Raw genomic sequence first — 19,920 nt, 5'->3', positions numbered from 1 at the left:
TGGGAATGGGTTTAACTATCGCAGTCTGCCAAAGGTTCGGAAATGTGCCCGTTACGATTGATGTATTTAAGATTTTAATTATAACTGGTAAAATACGTGTTAACGACAACAAAATCATGTCCAACGATATTCCATCCACACCTATGGCGTTAGACTTCAACGTGCGGAGTATTTGTAAAATTTCGACTTCGTTAGTCGGTAATAATGTAAAAACAGCCATGCCAAACTTGTTAGATTCATAATAATTCATTGTTGCTATTGAAACGTGATCCCCACTACTTGGCACATTAAGGAAGAAGTTATTTATCATTGTCGGGTCATTAAGATGTTCTGGTATATTTTGGTTGTGTTTTTGTTTTATACGTATAATTTTATTTAAGTGTTTCCAAAGTTCAACTGAGTTTTTAATATTGGAATTAATATGAAAATTAAAATAAGCAGATTTCTCGCTATGCATTGCCTGTACCACTTGTCGTTTTAGGTCTTTATAGTAATTTACATGCGAATCCTTTTTAGAAAACCTTGCCTGAGTTTGAGCTTCATTTCGACGTCTCATAAATAATTTAATATTATAAGTAATCCAAGGGTAGTTAGTATCTTTGATGGTGACCATCTTAATAGGGGCGATAGTATCAAATACCCATAATAGGCAACCAGTGAACTGACTTACCATGTCATTAATGTCCTCGATTTTGCATATGTCCTGCCAATTAACTAAATTACGTGTATCTGTGAGATATTCTGTGTTAATATTTTTAGCGGTCTGAACATAAAGATCTTTGATGGACTTTTAATTCTCTTAATATTTAATTCACAAGAAACAAATGCATGGCCGCTAAGCTCTGCAATATGTTCTACTACAATATTGTGAACCCTTGTATTAGAGCAAATGAGATCTATTAAAGTTTCACTGTTAGCCGTAAAATGTGTAGGCTTCGTGACATGTTGTGTCAAACCGTGAGTCGATAAAAAGGTGTCCAAGATTTGTTTCTGATATTCATGAGTTCTAAGATAATCGATGTTGAAATCTCCTAATAAATATAACGAATCGTAATAAGGCAATGCACTGATAGTTTCTGACAATGCATCAAAAAAACCGGACGTATTCAACCAGGGGGGGCGATAAGCTGTTCCAACAACTATAGTCCTGCCGTTCAATTTAACGAGTATCCACATTTGTTCAACCAAATGAACAACAGGATGTGCAAGTGTACGCGCAGATATACCACATTTTATATAAAAGCCAACACCACCACCCCTTAATCGTATCTCCGTAGGTCGCGGTATATGACGTAATCGATAACCTGGGACACGAGGGGCTCTGCCATCTTCTCCAGGACGCAACCAAGTTTCATTAATGGCTATCACATCGGCTTTATGACGCTTCATTAAAACTATGAACTCCTCATGATGTGACCCAAGCGAGCCCGGGTTGAATAAACCAAATTTAAGATTGCTCATGTTAACCATTTGATAATAAATATAAAGAAATGAGAAATAAAATGTAGTATAACGAATATGAGTAAAATAATTAATTGAATAGTATTAATAAATAGAGAATAATTATATAGAACAACCCCCGCTTCATACGCGTTCATAAAATGATAATTGTTATAAAAATTAATAAATAAAATAGTATATATCTTATCCAAAATATTTCTTATTATACAGAACAAGGCCACATCACTGTTGCTATCATTGAACAAACTAAATCTCTCATAACTTAAAATTATTGTGAAATGATAAAATTGAAATAAAGTTTTGAAAACATAATTAATAAGCGACATAAAAAATATAAATAATCATAACAAAATTAAAAAGTCGTTTACAATACATATGAAATAAGACTTCTATAAAAAAACACATAACAATGGAATATACAAACTTAATTTTTGCCAAAAATTTTGCAGATATCGTTTTCTGAACGTACCCGTTGATCTGCTGTATCCGTCTCGCGCCGCATGAATATTCTCCCATCGCGACTCCATATGTAACGCCAACCATGACGTTTTCCCTCCTCTCTGGCCTTATAAAAGAGAAGGCGGTTTGCTCGTGTCAGATGTTCGTTTATATAAATTCGAGAGGGGTTGCCGTCAATGATGCCAGACGTATCAGTTCCGCGTCGCACCCGCGCCGACTTTATTAAATCGTCGCGCAAAGACCGCCGCGCCAATCGCACCACGACAAGTCGCGGTCGCCGATCTTCGTTTGGCGACAACTGGTGGCGAAGTCCGACACGCTCGGCACTGACTATGTCGCGAGGGTCGAGTGTCATGCCCAGTTTCCTGGAGATGGCTTGAGTCAGGTGCACCACATTTTCACCCTTCTGTTCAGGTACTCCTGATATTTGTACGTCATTCAGCAATGTACCCTGTTCTCTATCGTTAATCTCTGCTATCAATGACGCAATTGTTTTACTAATTTGTGAATTTTTACTCTCTTCATTGATTTTAAGATATTTATCCTCCAAGGACGTCATTCGGTCTTCAACTGTGTCCACCCTTTTATTAAATTCGGCCATATTTTCATTTAGCCTTCCTAACTCCAGCCTAAAGGAAGTCATCTCCCGCGTAACTGTGATGAGCTCTATTCTTAGCAGCCTGATTTCCTCGGCCAATGATCCTGCAGAGCTTTTATCTACCGCATTGGCGTCTATAAATAGCTCTTCAGTAGGCGATTCGGCAGAAGGCTTGTTTTTAATATCGAGCCCACGACAGTGACGACACATCCAGCGCGCAGGGAGCCGAGAGTCGGGGCTTATATTGACACACGAACGATGGAATACCGAACTGCATTTATTGCATTTAGCGCCATCTATAATCTTTACGGGAGATACGGCTCTCGAGATTGAGAGGCAGGCCAATGATGCACTCGGTTTTGCTCACGAATGGGGTGTCGCAAATAAATTGAAATTCGCGCCGCATAAAACATGCGCCATGATCTTGACTAACAAACTTAAATACGATACCCCACGTTTGAGCATGACTGGAGTGGACATTGAAATGTCTAAAGAGATTAAAATCCTGGGGCTAACGATAGATAGTAAGCTTACATTTAACAAACATGTTGCAAACATATGTGCAAAAGCCACAGACATCTACAAAAGGCTGTCAAAAGCCGCCAGAGTGAGCTGGGGCTTACACCCGGAAATTATCAGATTAATTTACTCAGCTACAATAGAACCTGTTATAACATACGCAGCAGCGGCGTGGGCACCTGCGGCGGGAAAACTTGGGGTTCAAAAACACCTAAACGCGGTTCAGAGAGGTTTCGCTCAGAAGCTTTGCAAATCTTACCGCACGGTCTCCCTGAACGCGGCACTGGTACTGGCCGGGATACTACCTCTGGACCTTAGAATACAGGAAGCAGCTGCACTGTACGAGGCACGAAGAGGGTCATCCCGACTAGTGCTGGGCGATCAAGCGACTGAGTGAGCGGCGGGATTTGCCGAGGCTCCTCATCCGGCACTGCAGATGGATCTGGAGATCCGAAGTCTTTCAGACCAGAACCGGGTAGACCAAAACAATGTGCAACAGGTGTGAATTTTCACCGACGGGAGCAAGATTGACGGCCGGGTCAGGGCGGCATTATCCTTATGGAATAATGAAGCCGAGATCAAGGCTGTCAAACTCAGCTTACCCGCGTATTGCACAGTCTACCAGGCGGAACTCCTGGCCATCTGCAAAGCCACGAGCGAAATCCTCAGGAACAGTGGCGGTTCCTTTGGTCTTTACAGTGACTCTAGAGCAGCGCTGGAGACTGTGACGGGCCAGTGGAACCTCCACCCGTTAGCCGTGGAGATAAGACGCAACGTCAATCGGGCCTTGGAACAGAACAAAATGGTATCCTTGTATTGGATCAAAGCCCACGCGGGCCTCCCAGGCAATGAACGTGCGGATTATCTAGCGAAGGAAGCAACGCTCTCGAGCCGGAGGAAGCCGAACTACGACCAGGTTCCGGTCTCATTCGTCAAGAGGAACATTCGTGGGTAGACCCTTGGCGAATGGAACCAAAGATATCGGTCGGGAGAAACGGCCTCCGTAACCAGAGCGTTCTTTCCGGATGCTGTAAGGGCTTATAAAGCCATTGCACGTATAAAACCCCAAGGATACCTCACGCAGATGCTGACGGGACATGGTGAATTCTCCGAATACTTGAACCGTTTCATGTGTAAGGACAATCCATCATGTGTATGCGATCCACACAAAACTGAATCGACACTACACAGCCTACTCGAGTGCCCAATCCACTTAATGGATAGGTACAATTTTGAGCAAAAATGGGGGGTGAAACTGGAAAGGAGTAGCCTACCCGAGATTATTAAGGAAGATTATCAAGGAATACGGTAATGATTTTATGGACTACTGTGTCAAAATTTGTAAAATTGTAAATTTAAGAAATGTAGATAAGTTTTAGCAACTGATGTATTTATTATTTATTGCTTATTGCACTGTGGTTTTGTATATATTAAGTATGGTTTTAGTCATAGTTTGTAAGATACATGTTTTTAATTTTTGATAATTGTAAAATGACAAAATGAGACTTTTTAGTCTCTGAATGAATATCAGAGGAATATAAAGCAAATAAGTGAGTTTAAAATTTTGATTTGGTGACAAACGGGGTTTTTAGCCTGTATGTACTTATAACATTAACTTAACTTAGTCGCCTGGAAGCACTGCAATTTTCTTTTTTAAGTAGATAATATAATAGGATACATATTTAATATACAAGAGACTGTACCGTTCCGTAGCATTATAATGATTTTTGCGGAACCAAGATGTAGAATAGTAATAATTCAAATATTAACAAAATATATTAAATAAATAAAGGTACGGGCTACGAGCCTGTAGATGTAAAATTATGATAAAAAAAAAAAAAAACCTAACCTAACCTAACCCAGTCTCCCCCCGTCCGCAGTCGAAAGAACGCGTTAACTAAGTCGCTCCGCTACCGAGATACGCATATTTTAGTTTATTATTTATTATATTTTGTTTTAGTTTTGAATTCGCAAAAAGTGGTAAAAAGTGTTCCGATGTTCGTGAAATTGGTCTCAAAAGTTGAGTTTCAGTGCAGTGCAAACAGTTGTGAAAAAACCGTTCCCCTGGGATTTCATCTTCACCCTTAGAACGACGCAAGAAAAGGTAAATTTACAACTGTTTTTAAATACGCTGCCAAAACTAAAGCGACGAGGTATTCTTTTTAATACCTTATCAGAAAGGCCTTAGCTGCCCGCTTCTTTTGAGACCAATTTTGGATTTTTATCCCCGAAATTGGCCGAGATAAGGCATAAAAACAATTTTAGGGCGTGGTCAGAACACAAAAACCCGTGCACCTGGAACAAAAAATTTTGCATCGCTGTACAGAGGGAAAGCGTACCAACTCACTGGTACCTTTCTTTTTTCAATCAAAAGAAAACTCATAAAGATACAGGCTCTAAAAGTATAACGTTCAAAATTAAAAACTTTAAAATTATTTTAAAAATTAATATCATCGACGACCCCTGGTTTAATTTATTAAATTAGCTTGGTAGTCACTAAAACTATACAATTCCATAATTTTAGAAAAATCCAACCAGTAGTTTATTTTAAAAAAATGTTTAATTCAATTTCAAGTTTACGTCGCGAGGCTCGTTTCCAGGCCCTCCTAGTGATTCCAGGTACACAGAATAATACAAAATATTGAAGTGAACAAACTCAATTATTAAGTTTCTGTTTTACGACTAGTTTAGTGGTTTTAGGGAAAAAGAAACCTCATTCCTGGTTTTTCCCGGAGAACATAAACCAGATCATCACAAACTGGAAAAAAAGACGATTCCGCTGACACCTGGGAAAGCGAATTTCGACAATTGGGTCACCAGGAAATCGTATTTAAATATTTTAATATTAAATATTATAACGATCCTAAGTAGAATAAACACATTCCATTCATATCGTTATCTTTAATCTCGAACTCGGAGCGGGCTATTTTTTGCTCGCTATTGTGTTGAGCGACATTCCAATCCTTGTTGTTGTTTAAATATTCACGACGCTTATCGCATCGCCATCGATTGCAGTTATTTTAAAAAATCACTTATAAATATATGCATATATATAGTGCATTGATCGTCGTGTCTTTATCTTCGTTGCCTGTTTTTTTTTTTTTTTTTTCCCATTCAAACTCCACGTCTTTCAAAATTTGTTGTTTTTATTATTATATATTTATATTATACAGAAAATAGAAATCAAGAGAAGACACGGCGAATAGCAACTTCGGACGAGGGAAGATTTTTAACCGCAGACCTGGGTACTTTACATACCCAAATTAGATAATAAGCTGACCTTATTTATGACAGGGAAGGAGCCTTATACCCTTCCCAACCGTTTTTAAAAAAAAATAATTTTAATATATAACAAAGGAGCAATATACACTCCTAATGTGCGGGATTCAACGAGAAACTTCGATAGAAAAAAAAATAATACGACGTGTATCAGTTGAACTGATGTATTTCGAATGACGATTAAAAAAAATATAACTTAATTCTAAGTAATTCTAATTCTAAATAAATTTTAATGTCAAGTTAGACAACGGCGCAATGCGTATTTCTGCCTTTTACTTGTCGCAGGCGCTTAAACATGCCCCCGGGCGTTGAAAGCTTGGCTTTTAACAGCTATGATGGCAAAGGCAATGGGCAGATCCTATTAAAGGCTCTTCTGATGACACCAGTAGACGTCCAAATATCTGCCACGCGAACAATACCGTCCGAACCAGGGTGGACTGCTACAACTCTTCTAAGTCTCCACTTTAAGGGAGGAAGATTGTCCTCCTTTACCACAACTAGGGATCCCAACTCAAGCCCATCCTTACATGAGCGCCACTTGGTCCTCTGTTGGCTTTCAGCTACGTAGTCCTTACTCCACCTTGTCCAGAAATGTTGGCGCAACTGTTCAATCCTTTGGTAGCGAGTTAGTTGGCTCATTGAAAAATCCTGGAGATTAGGCTGTGGTATTGAGGTGAGGGTTCGTCCAATTAAAAAATGTCCTGGCGTAAGCGGTGTGTCGTCATCAGGATCTGAAGACAGCGGTGTCAATGGACGGGAATTTAATATGGCTTCAATCTGCGTTAACGTCGTGTAGAGTTCCACAAAAGTTAAATTACTACAACCCAACACTCGCTGCAAATGATATTTGGTTGACTTCACACCAGCCTCCCAGAGTCCGCCGAAATGAGGACTATACGCGGGTATAAATTTCAATGAAATTCCATCATTAGCCAAAGATTCGCTTAACGAAGCTGCATTAGACTTAATAAATTTTGATAAGTCATTATACGCGCCAACAAAGGAGGTACCGTTGTCTGAAAATATACTTGCGGGCTTTCCTCGTCGCGAAATAAAGCGATATAAAGCAAGTAAAAAATTATTACTGGTTAAGTCACTTACTAATTCTAAATGAATCGCCTTGGTGGTAAAACAAATGAATATAGCAATATACACTTTCACTGGCCTACATCCACGACCCTGGCGACTAGCGCACATTATAGGGCCAGCGTAATCGACGCCTGTATTCTCGAACGGGTAACCAGGAAGAAGCCGCTGCCGCGGTAAGTTTCCCATCAAAGGAGTAACTATAGCTCCTTTCATTCTACGGCAACGTACGCATCGATGAAAACAAGCCTTTGCTAAATTTCTGCCACCAATAGGCCAATAAGTCTCCCTTATTGGGAGCCTCGTCTGCGACCTGCGCGAGGCCACGCGCAACACTCAGGCGGCGGTCGCTGAGCTCCTGCGGCGCCAATCAAAAGGCGCCGACGTGGAGAAGCTCGAACGGGAGAACTCCCAACTTCGAGCCGAACTCGCGACCGTCACTCAGCGGCTGGAGCAGCTGACGGCACAATTTAACGCCTTTCAGGCGAAACAGGGCATTGTGCCGTCGGCTCCATCCAGTGAGGTGGCGACGCCCAAGCGCACGACGCCGGCAGCGACTACTGCTACGGGGTCTGCAGCGCGAGCCCCTGTGGCGTTCAGGAAGCGTGCCCCTGCCGCACAGGCCGGGCGCGCTCCTGCGGGGGCTGCGGCGACGTCGAGGGCTTCTGTTGCTCCACGCGCTCCTGCTCAACTGACGAGCAGTGAAGCCGGACTCATGGAGAACATCGGAGCCCTCATAGAGGAGTAGCTAGTCGCGGCCAGGAAAGCGCAACCTGGATCGCGGCTGAAGGCGTCTTCCCAGCCTGCGGCAATAAAGCCTGCGGCTAAGAAGGCGCCTAAGAGGAGGCTCCCAAAGGTGCCGGCGACCGCGGCAGGCGCGTCGCTGAGGAAGTGGTCACACTATCCGACCACCGCCACATCTTTTTCGATGTGGCTATCCGCCATCCCGACCGATCCAGCCGTCGTCAGGGAGACACCCTGCCACGACGATGGGCCCTCAAGCGGCTAAACCGAGATCATCTTGAAGCCGCCGCCATCGTCGCGGCTTGGCCACAAAACGCCGAGGAGATTTTGCCCAACCCTGAGGGTTAGTCAGTCTGGTTCAGGGGCACGATGACGTCGATCTGCGATGCATCGATGCCCCGGGCAGGCCGCTTCGAGCACCGGGCGATGCACTGGTGGTCGGAGGAGATTGCGCAGCTGCGAACCGCATGCTTGCACGCTCACCGCCAGTCCAGCAGAACCCGGAGAAGAAGGCGAACAACTCCAGAGGAGTGAGACGAAGCCTACAGGGCTTTCCAGGAGGCCAAGAAGGCGTTGCGAGACGCCATCTCGGACGCCGGCGCTCGGTCCTGGAAAGAGCTCCTCGAGGGACTTGACAGGGATCCGTGGGGGCGCCCGTACCGCACAGTGCTGGGCAAGTTACGCCCGTGGATGCCCCCGTTGACGGAGACCTTAGATCCGGTTCTACTGAAGAGAGTGATAGATTCGCTCTTCCCGGTGATCCGGTCAAGTCCCCTGTATCCCTCGCTACCCCCGGTCACTTGGACCGATGAGTTGAGGGTTACAGAGCAGGAATTTGACCGAGCACTTGGTCGCCTGAGTGCCCGGAACACAGTGCCCGGTCCCGATGGGATTCCAGGAAGGGCGTGGGTGTTGGCTTCGGCTCACTTGGGGGACAGGCTGAGGCGGCTGTTCGACAGCTGTCTCCGTAACGCCACGTTCCCCAAGGTCTGGAAGGAGGCAAGTCTGGTCCTCTTGAGGAAAGACGGCAGAGACGCGGACTCTCCCTCTGCGTATCGTCCCATATGCCTGCTGGACGAGGCTGGCAAGCTCTTCGAGCGGATTGTCGCTTCTCGTCTCAGCGAGCATCTGTCGTGCGTCGGTCCCGACCTGGCCGACAGCCAGTTCGGCTTCCGTCAGGGTTGTTCGACCGTTGACGCGATCATGCGCGTCCGGTCCCTAACGGAGCAGGTGGTGGCTCAGGGGGGCGTGGCGTTGGCGATAAGCCTGGATATCGTCAACGCCTTTAACGCTTTACCCTGGGTTGCCATCAGGGAGGCCCTGGTGTCCCACCGAGTGCCTCTCTACCTGCAGGCGATTGTCGGGAGCTACTTGCGCGACAGGTACATTGTGTACGTGGGCCAGGACGGTACGAGGACCCGGAGGGAAGTGTACTGCGGGGTTCCGCAGGGATCGGTCCTAGGACCACTCCTGTGGAATCTCGCATATGCATGAATTTGGCTTCTAATGTAGATACTAAACGAGATTTACTCTCAGTGATTGCACGGATTTTTGATCCATTAGGGCTTTTATCTCCTTGTGTCATTACAATGAAAATGTTACTACAACAAATGTGGTTAGACAAGTCCTCATGGGATGAACCCCTAAACTCAAATATTAGTTCACGTTGGAATATCATCATGAAATCTTTGCCTTTATTAAATAATTTTAGAATTCCACGTAATGTTATTTGCAATTCATATAAGGAACTAGAAGTACACATATTTACCGATGCTTCTGAACGCGCGTACGGTGCGTGCGCTTATATTCGAAGCAATAATCATGAGGGTAAGTATTTGGTTCGCTTATTAATGGCTAAAAGTAGGGTGGCGCCTCTCAAACCTACAGCTATTCCGAGGTTGGAGTTGTGTGGCGCATTAGTAGGAGCGCGTCTATATGAGAAGGTTCAAGGTTCACTTCGAGTAACTATTAGCCGGACCTATTGCTGGTCTGATTCGACAATTGTGTTAGGATGGTTGCAGATGTTGCCTTCTAGGCTTTAGCCCTTCGTACGCAATCGCGTTGCTGAAATTCTAGAAAGGGCGGGTAACTGTACATGGCAACATGTTCCCACAGATAAGAACCCAGCAGACTTAATATCGCGTGGAACCGATAAATAATAACCTGCAAAATTCTGATCTGTGGTGGTCAGGTCCGGACTTTCTACGGCTAGATAGGTGTAATTGGCCTAATCATTATAAATACCTACAGGTTGAGACTTTGCCCGAAACTCATAATGATATTTCGTTAAATGCTATAGTTACTGATAACAGCAGTAGTTCATTTATTAATTTTAAACGTTTTTCGAAATACACTAGACTTGTGCGTTCCATTGCTTATTTTATTGCTTCGATTTATTAAAATGTGTAAGAAACTTTTAGTAAATGATAAATTTCTTACAGAATCAGATTTACAGGATGCATTAAATGTAGTGATTTTTCAAAGTCAACGTGAATCATTTACTGAACACAAATTGATAATTAATAAACTTAGTTTGCCGAAAAGGAGCGTTCTTCTTAAAAAAATAATTTTTTTTAGATGATAACCAATTAATGCGTGTTGGAGGACGTCTCGATAATGCTAATTTTATATATAATAAAAAACATCCTATTATTTTACAATCCACTCACGAATTTACTAAATTATTATTTGATTATGAACATAGACGATTAATGCACGCGGGCCCATAATTATTAATGGCTTCAATAAGGGAGACTTTTTTTTTTTTTTTTTGTTAACGCAGGGTAAATCTTCATAGATACCCGACTCCTGGGGGGGAGGCCGGGTTATGTGAACCCCCTGCGATGGCCGCCACAGCACAGAAAACGGAGAGGCTACGGGATCTTTCGCAGCATGTCCGCGGCCTCTCCCGTGCGTTGCTCCGCTCGTGGCTTGCGGAGCCCTTCTCAGGAGGGCGAAGATGGTCTCGCCCTCCCCGCACCCCTCGCTGGTGCGTACACCGGCAGTCCGGGGCCATACCGGACTGTGGTCCTCCTCTCGGCCGTATGAAAACGGATGCGTGAGTCCCCCATCTCACGCACCCACGGCCGGAGGGATTGCCCTATTTATTCTGCCCCGGGCACTGGGGCTTGGAGGCCGTGAAGGCGACCCGCAGGTCGCCTCCGCCGGGCAGGATCGGCCCTCTCCCGAGCCCGCCCCGCAATCTCCTTCTGGACCATGACGGTCTCACAGAAGTTGACTACGGCCTCCCACGCCGATCTCCTGCGTAGCATCGCCGACACGACTGCTCGCAGGGAGAGATTTCGCCGCGAGATCCGCCGGAGAATTTTCGGGCTCCGCAAGCCACGAGCGGAGCAACGCACGGGAGAGGCCGCGGACGTGCTGCGAAAGATCCCGTAGCCTCTCCGTTTTCTGTGCTGTGGCGGCTATCGCAGGGGGTTCACATAACCCGGCCTCCCCCCCCCGGAGTCGGGTATCTATGAAGATTTACCCTGCGTTAACAAAAAAAAAAAAAAAAAGTCTCCCTTATTGAAGCCATTAATAATTATGGGCCCGCGTGCATTAATCGTCTATGTTCATAATCAAATAATAATTTAGTAAATTCGTGAGTGGATTGTAAAATAATAGGATGTTTTTTATTATATATAAAATTAGCATTATCGAGACGTCCTCCAACACGCATTAATTGGTTATCATCTAAAAAAAATTATTTTTTTAAGAAGAACGCTCCTTTTCGGCAAACTAAGTTTATTAATTATCAATTTGTGTTCAGTAAATGATTCAAGTTGACTTTGAAAAATCACTACATTTAATGCATCCTGTAAATCTGATTCTGTAAGAAATTTATCATTTACTAAAAGTTTCTTACACATTTTAATAAATCGAAGCAATAAAATAAGCAATGGAACGCACAAGTCTAGTGTATTTCGAAAAACGTTTAAAATTAATAAATGAACTACTGCTGTTATCAGTAACTATAGCATTTAACGAAATATCATTATGAGTTTCGGGCAAAGTCTCAACCTGTAGGTATTTATAATGATTAGGCCAATTACACCTATCTAGCCGTAGAAAGTCCGGACCTGACCACCACAGATCAGAATTTTGCAGGTTATTATTTATCGGTTCCACGCGATATTAAGTCTGCTGGGTTCTTATCTGTGGGAACATGTTGCCATGTACAGTTACCCGCCCTTTCTAGAATTTCAGCAACGCGATTGCGTACGAAGGGCTGAAGCCTAGAAGGCAACATCTGCAACCATCCTAACACAATTGTCGAATCAGACCAGCAATAGGTCCGGCTAATAGTTACTCGAAGTGAACCTTGAACCTTCTCATATAGACGCGCTCCTACTAATGCGCCACACAACTCCAACCTCGGAATAGTTGTAGGTTTGAGAGGCGCCACCCTACTTTTAGCCATTAATAAGCGAACCAAATACTTACCCTCATGATTATTGCTTCGAATATAAGCGCACGCACCGTACGCGCGTTCAGAAGCATCGGTAAATATGTGTACTTCTAGTTCCTTATATGAATTGCAAATAACATTACGTGGAATTCTAAAATTATTTAATAAAGGCAAAGATTTCATGATGATATTCCAACGTGAACTAATATTTGAGTTTAGGGGTTCATCCCATGAGGACTTGTCTAACCACATTTGTTGTAGTAACATTTTCATTGTAATGACACAAGGAGATAAAAGCCCTAATGGATCAAAAATCCGTGCAATCACTGAGAGTAAATCTCGTTTAGTATCTACATTAGAAGCCAAATTCATGCTTATTGGAAATGTAAGCTCATCAGAAGTGGTATACCAACTGAGACCTTATAACTTGTTAGGCTCTTCAGATCACATGTTTAAATCGAGCGAAGAGTCAATCGATTCAGGTACTAATTGAGATTCATTTGATTTCCACTTTCTCAGTCTCATGCCAGCCAAAGCCAACGCCTTGGTGACCTCCCTACGAATAAATTGTGCTTCATCTAAATCCATGCTCCCGGTACACAAGTCATCAACAAAAAAGTCATGTTGAATAATTTTAGCAATGTTACTGTCGTTACACTCTAGACCTATCTGCTTAAGACAACGAGTAGCTAGAAATGGTGCACTTGCGTCCATATCCCGTGGTGTGGAATATAATAACCATTTGAAGTTAATTCCGATGGTTTCAATTCTGTCATAGGGCCTAATTGAATATACTCTGACATAAAATCGCAGTACATCTTACGGAAAGTAGGCTTAGTTCTAAACCTACGTTCTAAAGAAAACAAACAGTGCGTTGCCCTTTTATAAGAATCTCCTAGCACAGAAGGATTCTGTTTTAGAGGTACGCGAACGCAAAAGCGACCGTCACTTAATCGCGTCGTATGTTTAGTAAAGTGATCCTCACATAACCTTTCTTCCGGTAAATAATGAGACGAATTGGAACTTATTTCTTCTAATTGCCAGAAACGTGATAAATCAGACCTAACATTATTGTTACAATCCGTAATTTTAGTAAAATTACAACGAATATCACTCGAGAGCATCGTGGCATAATTATGAGACGTAGGACCGGCGACTATCCAGCCTAGGCTAGTCTCGCAAAGTACTGGTTTACCAGAGCCTAATTTAATTCTTTGCGATCCTAACAAGTCCCAAAGGATATCAGCGCCAATTAAAATGTCTACTTCACTCGGCTTATAAAAGGTGGGATCGGCGAAACATATATCAGACGGAATATTCAAACTAGTAATATCAATTTCACGGCACGGTAAAATATTTGTAATAAATGGCAAAACGAAACACTGCATTTTGCAAGAAAAATTATCATTTAATGACGTCATATGTACGCGACACATTTTGCCCACGTGCGAAGATACGTTATTTATTCCGCCAATCATTCTGTCAACCTGAGGCAACGAAAGATTTAACAAATTACATAAACTTTCTCTCATGAAACAAGACGTACTACCGCTATCGAGTACTGCACGAACTATATGCGCACGATTTTTGCTATCATACACTTTGATTCAAGCGGTGGACAAAAGCACGTCGCTTTGCTTACGCTCAGCACACTACAAGGCAACGCTTGCTGACAACACTACGTTATTTAAGTCACAGGTGGCTGACGTAGATGGAGAAATTGAATTAATATTCGAATAATCAGTGTTATTCTGGGTTTCATTACTACTATTAAAAGTATTTCTATTATCCAAAGTGTGTAACAGTGTATTATGTCTACGTTTACATACCTTGCAACCTTGCTTCTTACAACGATTCGCAAAATGACCGGGTTTTAAACAATTAAAACACACCTTATATGATGGTAATAATTTGAGACGTGCGTCGTTACTTAGTGCGAGGAACTGCGGACAATTTATTAAATTATGGTCACCTTTGCACTTGGGATATTCTGTGTTGATTCCATGTCAGAACTGCGAGAAGCTGGTGTACTTACCATAGCTTTAATTTTAGGACGTAAGTTAGATGTAGCCTGAGATTGATTACGTGACAATTCTAACGTTTCTATTAACCCTAAATAACTAATAGCTCGTCGAGGCGACTACGCGCTATACGGCGAAATTCAAAATCACCTACACCGCCCCGCCCCGCGACCTCGACCCTTCGTGTACCTTCCTAATTACGCAAACAGTGCATCGTGTGACGCGGTTGTGGCCACACGCATAATAGATTGTGATCTAGGATCATCCCGTCGCCCGCTCGACGAACGTTTAGTTATATCGACACTTTTATTTTCGAGGTATGTAGTAAACATATTCAATTTTTTTTTCGTTTTGTGGGTTGCATATCTATTTTCTATTGTTTTATTTACTAATATATAAGTAAAGTGTTACTTCTAATTATTATTTGTATTATTATTTTTGTTGATAACTAGGAAATTTTACAAAACTGTGGGTTTTTTCTTTGTTTGTTTATGATACTTTATTTATTCGATGTGTTTCTATTATAGATGGATTTGAGGAATCAAGAAGAGCAAATTTCCCGTTGGTTAGAGGCAGAATCAGAAAACCAAGAGGAAGAGCTATCTGACATCTCGGCTTCAGAAACGGAAGATATTTTAGAGACAGAAGTTCATGAAAACACAAGTTCCGATTCTTGCAGTCTTCAGTCCTCGGAGTCTGATAGTGATATAAATGTACAGCCAAGTAAGAGACAAAGAACCCAAATAATAGATTCCGATGATTCTTCTTCGGAAAATATTACGGTACCTAGACCAAGTATCTCAAATCAAAATACCGATCCCCGTATTGTTCAGCCGACTTCTCGTTTTGTGTATGGAAAAAATAAACATAAATGGTCTACTCAACCTAGGCCAGCTACGACACGTACTTTGAGGCGAAACATAGTTCATTTCATACCGGGACCAAAAGCAGAAGCCAGGGAATCAGTTGACCCAATAAATTTATTTTCTCTCTTTATTACTGATGAAATGCTGCAACAGATTGTTACGTTTACTAACGCAGAGATACTTATTCGAAAAAATAAATATAAAAATGATTCGTACACCATATCACAGACTGATTTTGAAGAAATGAGAGCTCTACTTGGTTTACTTTTTATTTCAGCGGCTGTGAAAAGCAATCACTTGCCGACTCGTATGCTTTTCAATACACAGAGATCGGGAACTATTTTCAAGGCCTGTATGAGCGCTGAAAGATTCAATTTTCTAATAAAATGTCTTCGTTTTGACGACAAACAAACAAGAGATGAAAGAAAATTTGTCGACAAGTTTACACATATACGAGAACTGTGGCAAAAATTGATTGATAATTTTCAAAAGTGGTACACACCGGGGTCATACATAACCGTGGACGAACAGCTTGTTGGGTTTCGCGGAAGGTGTCCTTTTAGAATGTATATCCCAAACAAACCTAACAAATATGGGATAAAACTTGTTATGGCTGCTGACGTTAATAGTAAATACATCATAAATTGCATTCCATACCTAGGAAAAGGAACTGATCCGCAGAAGCAACCATTGGCTTCATTTTTTATAAAAGAAGTAACTGCCCCTCTTCATGGCTCAAATCGTAACATTACCATGGACAACTGGTTCACGTCTGTACCTCTGGCTGATGAGTTGCTGGTTTCACCGTATAACTTGACTTTAGTGGGAACATTGAGAAGCAATAAACGTGAAATTCCGAAAAACATTAAAAATTCCAAATCTCGGTCTATCGGTACTTCGATGTTTTGCTACGATGGTGACAAGACACTAGTTTCGTTCAAAGCCAAGTCCAACAAAATGGTTTTTCTATTGTCAACCATTCATGATCAACCTACCATTAACGAAACAACCGGAAAACCAGAAATAATTCATTTTTATAATGGCACAAAAGGGGCAGTGGATACTGTTGACCAAATGTGTTCAAATATGAGCACAAACCGTAAAACCATGAGATGGCCTATGTGTATCTTCTATAACATGCTTAATCTAGCTGCAATAAATGCTTATGCTATTTACGTATCAAACAATGTGAGAAATCATAAAAAACCAATGAGTCGGCGTGATTTTGTAATGAAGTTAGGAGATCAGCTCATGGAGCCCTGGCTGCGACAACGATTACAGACCGTAGGTTTAAGACGTAATATAAGGGTCATGATTGAGGATATTCTTGGCGAATCTTTTACGGTAGAAGCTCCACTTCCATCTACGTCTAATGCGCGTAAAATTTGTTACCTGTGTCCGTCAAAGGCCCGGAGAATGACCAAACACCGTTGCACCAGATGTGGAAAGGCTATTTGTGGCCCGCACAATGTTGACATGTGTAGTCATTGTTTAGACTGATATAATTATAGTTATTTTGCATTTATTTTGTTAATTGTAAACTTTAATTTTGTGCCATGTAACAAGTTCCTACCTTAAATAAATATCTTTGTCTATATTTCAGTTTTTCATTGCGTAGTCCGCTCGACGAAGGTGTAGTTATTATGAAACAATGAAAACGGTTTAGTTAACTAGGGTTAAATCAGCTCGAGCGCGTAAGAACTGCACAAATTGATTAAATGTTATAGTGTAATCCTTATCCAGACGACCCTTAAACTCCTCCCACTCTCGATGCGTCTTATTATCAAGCTTGCGGGTAACTATATAAATTAAAAGAGTATCCCAATACTTAACTGGTTCACCTAAAGTCTCAAGAGCTCGCAAGTTTTTATTTAATTGATCTATTAAACCCTTCAAAATAGACGAAGACTCTTTATGAATCATTTCAATATTAAATAATGCTGACACATAATTCCGCACCAGTAAACGCTTATTACTAAATCGGTCGCATAATAACTTCCAAGCTACAGAATAATTACTGGCAGATAATTCAACAGATTTAATAACCACGGCAGCAGACTCATCCAGAGAAGCTCGTAAATAGTGAAACTTGTTTACTTCGTCAATATCATCATTATTGTGAATAAGACTAGTGAAAGTGTCATGAAATTCCAACCAGTCGTTGTAAGAAACACTGAATTTCGGTAACTGTATAGTAGGTAACTTAACTGGTTTATGTGTAGGGTAAATGTGGGATAGACGCCTCAGTGGGATACTTGCCTCCGTAAACACGTAGCGACTTGTATAGATATTAGACCCGCTGTGTTTTGTTTAAATGTAACCCTACCCCCGCGCGTCCTTCAGTCAGTGCCACGCACTTAATTGGAACGGACGTATCGCGAGTTGTGAGACAACAAATATTGTTTGCGGCAATTAATTCATGAATTTATTGCATCTCAAATTTTGATACGCTCGTAACTTTTGATTTTATGAGGTAAGTGTCTATTTTTTTGGTTTATTTAAGTGAAGATGTATTAAATAACAGATTTTTTATTATTATTTGTGTGTCTTTTAACATATTTACTTCAATATTTTGAGCGGCGTCTACCCCACGAAAAAGGATAGACGCCTCATTTTTTGTGAGTATAGATGCCTTTAGAGGCATCTATCCCATATTAAACTTTAATCGATTTTTTATTCTAGATATGCCTCGCAAGTACGTGTGCAAAGTAGGGGCAAGCCCTCGGGGTGAATGGACGGATGATGCGCTAAGAGAAGCTTTTGAAGAAATAAGGCAGAATAAGTATGGCTTGAGTGAAATATCTCGTCATTATGGAATTCCTGCCAGGACCGAAAAGACGATTCGCAAAACAAGATACTACGAAACTTACTTTAGGTACTTTGTGTATTAAAATAATTGTTATTGAAACTACAAAAAAATAATTATTCATTTTTAATGGATTTTATGATTATTTCTAGGGAAACACCCCGTTCTAGATTTCGATAACGAAAAACGGCTCGTCGTACATATCAAGAAACTAGAAGCGGCTGGGTTTCCTGTGACACGAGATATGGTACGAAGTTTAGCGTTTCAATTTTCTGAAAAACTTGGCATTAATCATAACTTTAATAAGGAGACAGGCAAAGCTGGACCTCATTGGCTAAAATCCTTTTTAGAACGCCAACCTACGCTCAGTGTTCGGCAAGCTGAAGGTCTGTCTCTTGCTCGAGCGCAGGGACTTAATCGTGAGGAAGTCGATAAAATGTTTAAGCTTTATCTTCAAGTATTGACAGAGAATGATTTACTGGACAAGCCAGACCGTATATTTAATATAGATGAAACTGGGGTTCAATTGATCAATATTCCTGGAAAAGATATCGTGACGAAAGGGACAAAATCAGTTCATTCAATAACGTCCGGAGAAAAGGAAGAGACTATGTCAATAATAGCTTGCTGCAATGCCGCTGGAAATTTTCTCAGCCCTGTTGTTATTATTAAAGGAGTAAATAAAAAACCAGAATTTCTAGATGGTCTCCCTCATGGTTCTGATGTTTACATGAGCAAGAAATCAGCCTATGTTAATGCGGAGCTATTTCAAAAGTGGCTACTACAGCATTTTATACCACGAAAGCCTCAAGGTAAGGTTATTTTGCTTTTAGATGGGCACTCTTCGCATAAGAACTCTATCGAAATGTTGGAGACTGGGGAAGAAAACGGGATAATACTTTTTTGTTTGCCAAGCCACAGCACGCAAGCTTTACAACCTTTAGACCGTAGCTTTTTCAAGCCATTTAAGACTTCTTTTGCAACTGAAACGAGGAACTGGATGCTTACAAACAAAGAAAAAAAAATTAACCGTTTAATAGCTGGCAGGCTAATTGGTAATGCATGGATTCGAGCCACTACGCCTTCTAATGCTATTTCGGGCTTTAGGTCTTGTGGTATTTACCCTTACAATCCTGCTGCTATTCCAGAAAGTTTCTATACAATCTCCGATTTGTCATCAAGCAATCTACTCCGGGAGGAGCCACAAGATATCTCACCTGAAAATACATTACAATTACCTGGTCCCTCATGTAACAATCCGTTGAATCAAACTGCAGCGAGGTTTCAGCTTTGACTGAAACTCAAACATCTACAATAACAAATGTTGACCATACACATGATAATACAACGAGAGAAGAATCTCCATCTCTTCTTTCCCAACTTCATTGTTTGCAGCCAAATGAAGAAGGCATAAAGGAGACACCTAGCAAGTTATTGCAAGAATGTTCCCCTATACCAAAAATTCCGATACCTTTATACAAAAGAGGAAAACAATCAGCTGCAATATTAAATTCCAAAGAAAACATAGCTAATAAGAAAATCAAAGGTAAAGCTACTCCTAATATACCATGTAAAAATAGTAAAGTAAGAGGACCAAGGAAGATTACAGAAAAAAGGCCAATAGTAGCTTCAGAAGAGACAGATTCATCTGCCACAATTGATTCTGATGA

The 19,920-nt window shown here is 41.6% G+C and overlaps 3 protein-coding genes across 3 annotated transcripts; 2 read left to right on the top strand and 1 right to left on the bottom strand.

Annotated features, from left to right (window-relative positions):
* Window positions 1-1,259: 1,259 nt before the first annotated feature.
* Window positions 1,260-2,521, bottom strand: LOC124542452. The gene is made up of 2 exons (XM_047120400.1): window positions 1,931-2,521; window positions 1,260-1,361 (listed from the first exon to the last, which is right to left on the bottom strand). The coding sequence occupies exons 1-2, from the start codon at window positions 2,519-2,521 to the stop codon at window positions 1,260-1,262; spliced, it is 693 nt and encodes a 230-aa protein (XP_046976356.1).
* Window positions 2,522-2,981: 460 nt separating this feature from the next.
* On the top strand, window positions 2,982-3,992 carry LOC124542451. The gene is made up of 2 exons (XM_047120399.1): window positions 2,982-3,430; window positions 3,581-3,992. The coding sequence occupies exons 1-2, from the start codon at window positions 2,982-2,984 to the stop codon at window positions 3,990-3,992; spliced, it is 861 nt and encodes a 286-aa protein (XP_046976355.1).
* A 10,671-nt stretch (window positions 3,993-14,663) lies between these two features.
* LOC124542718 (piggyBac transposable element-derived protein 4-like) lies at window positions 14,664-17,122 on the top strand. Its single transcript, XM_047120634.1, has 2 exons — window positions 14,664-14,895; window positions 15,106-17,122. The coding sequence occupies exon 2, from the start codon at window positions 15,106-15,108 to the stop codon at window positions 16,942-16,944; it is 1,839 nt and encodes a 612-aa protein (XP_046976590.1). The 5' UTR covers window positions 14,664-14,895; the 3' UTR covers window positions 16,945-17,122.
* The last annotated feature ends 2,798 nt before the right edge of the window (window positions 17,123-19,920 follow it).

This window comes from Vanessa cardui, chromosome W, assembly GCF_905220365.1.
Source record: "Vanessa cardui chromosome W, ilVanCard2.1, whole genome shotgun sequence".
Lineage (NCBI taxonomy): Eukaryota > Metazoa > Arthropoda > Insecta > Lepidoptera > Nymphalidae > Vanessa > Vanessa cardui.
Note: the sequence above shows the minus strand (reverse complement) of the source record. Positions and strands in the feature narration are given on the sequence as shown.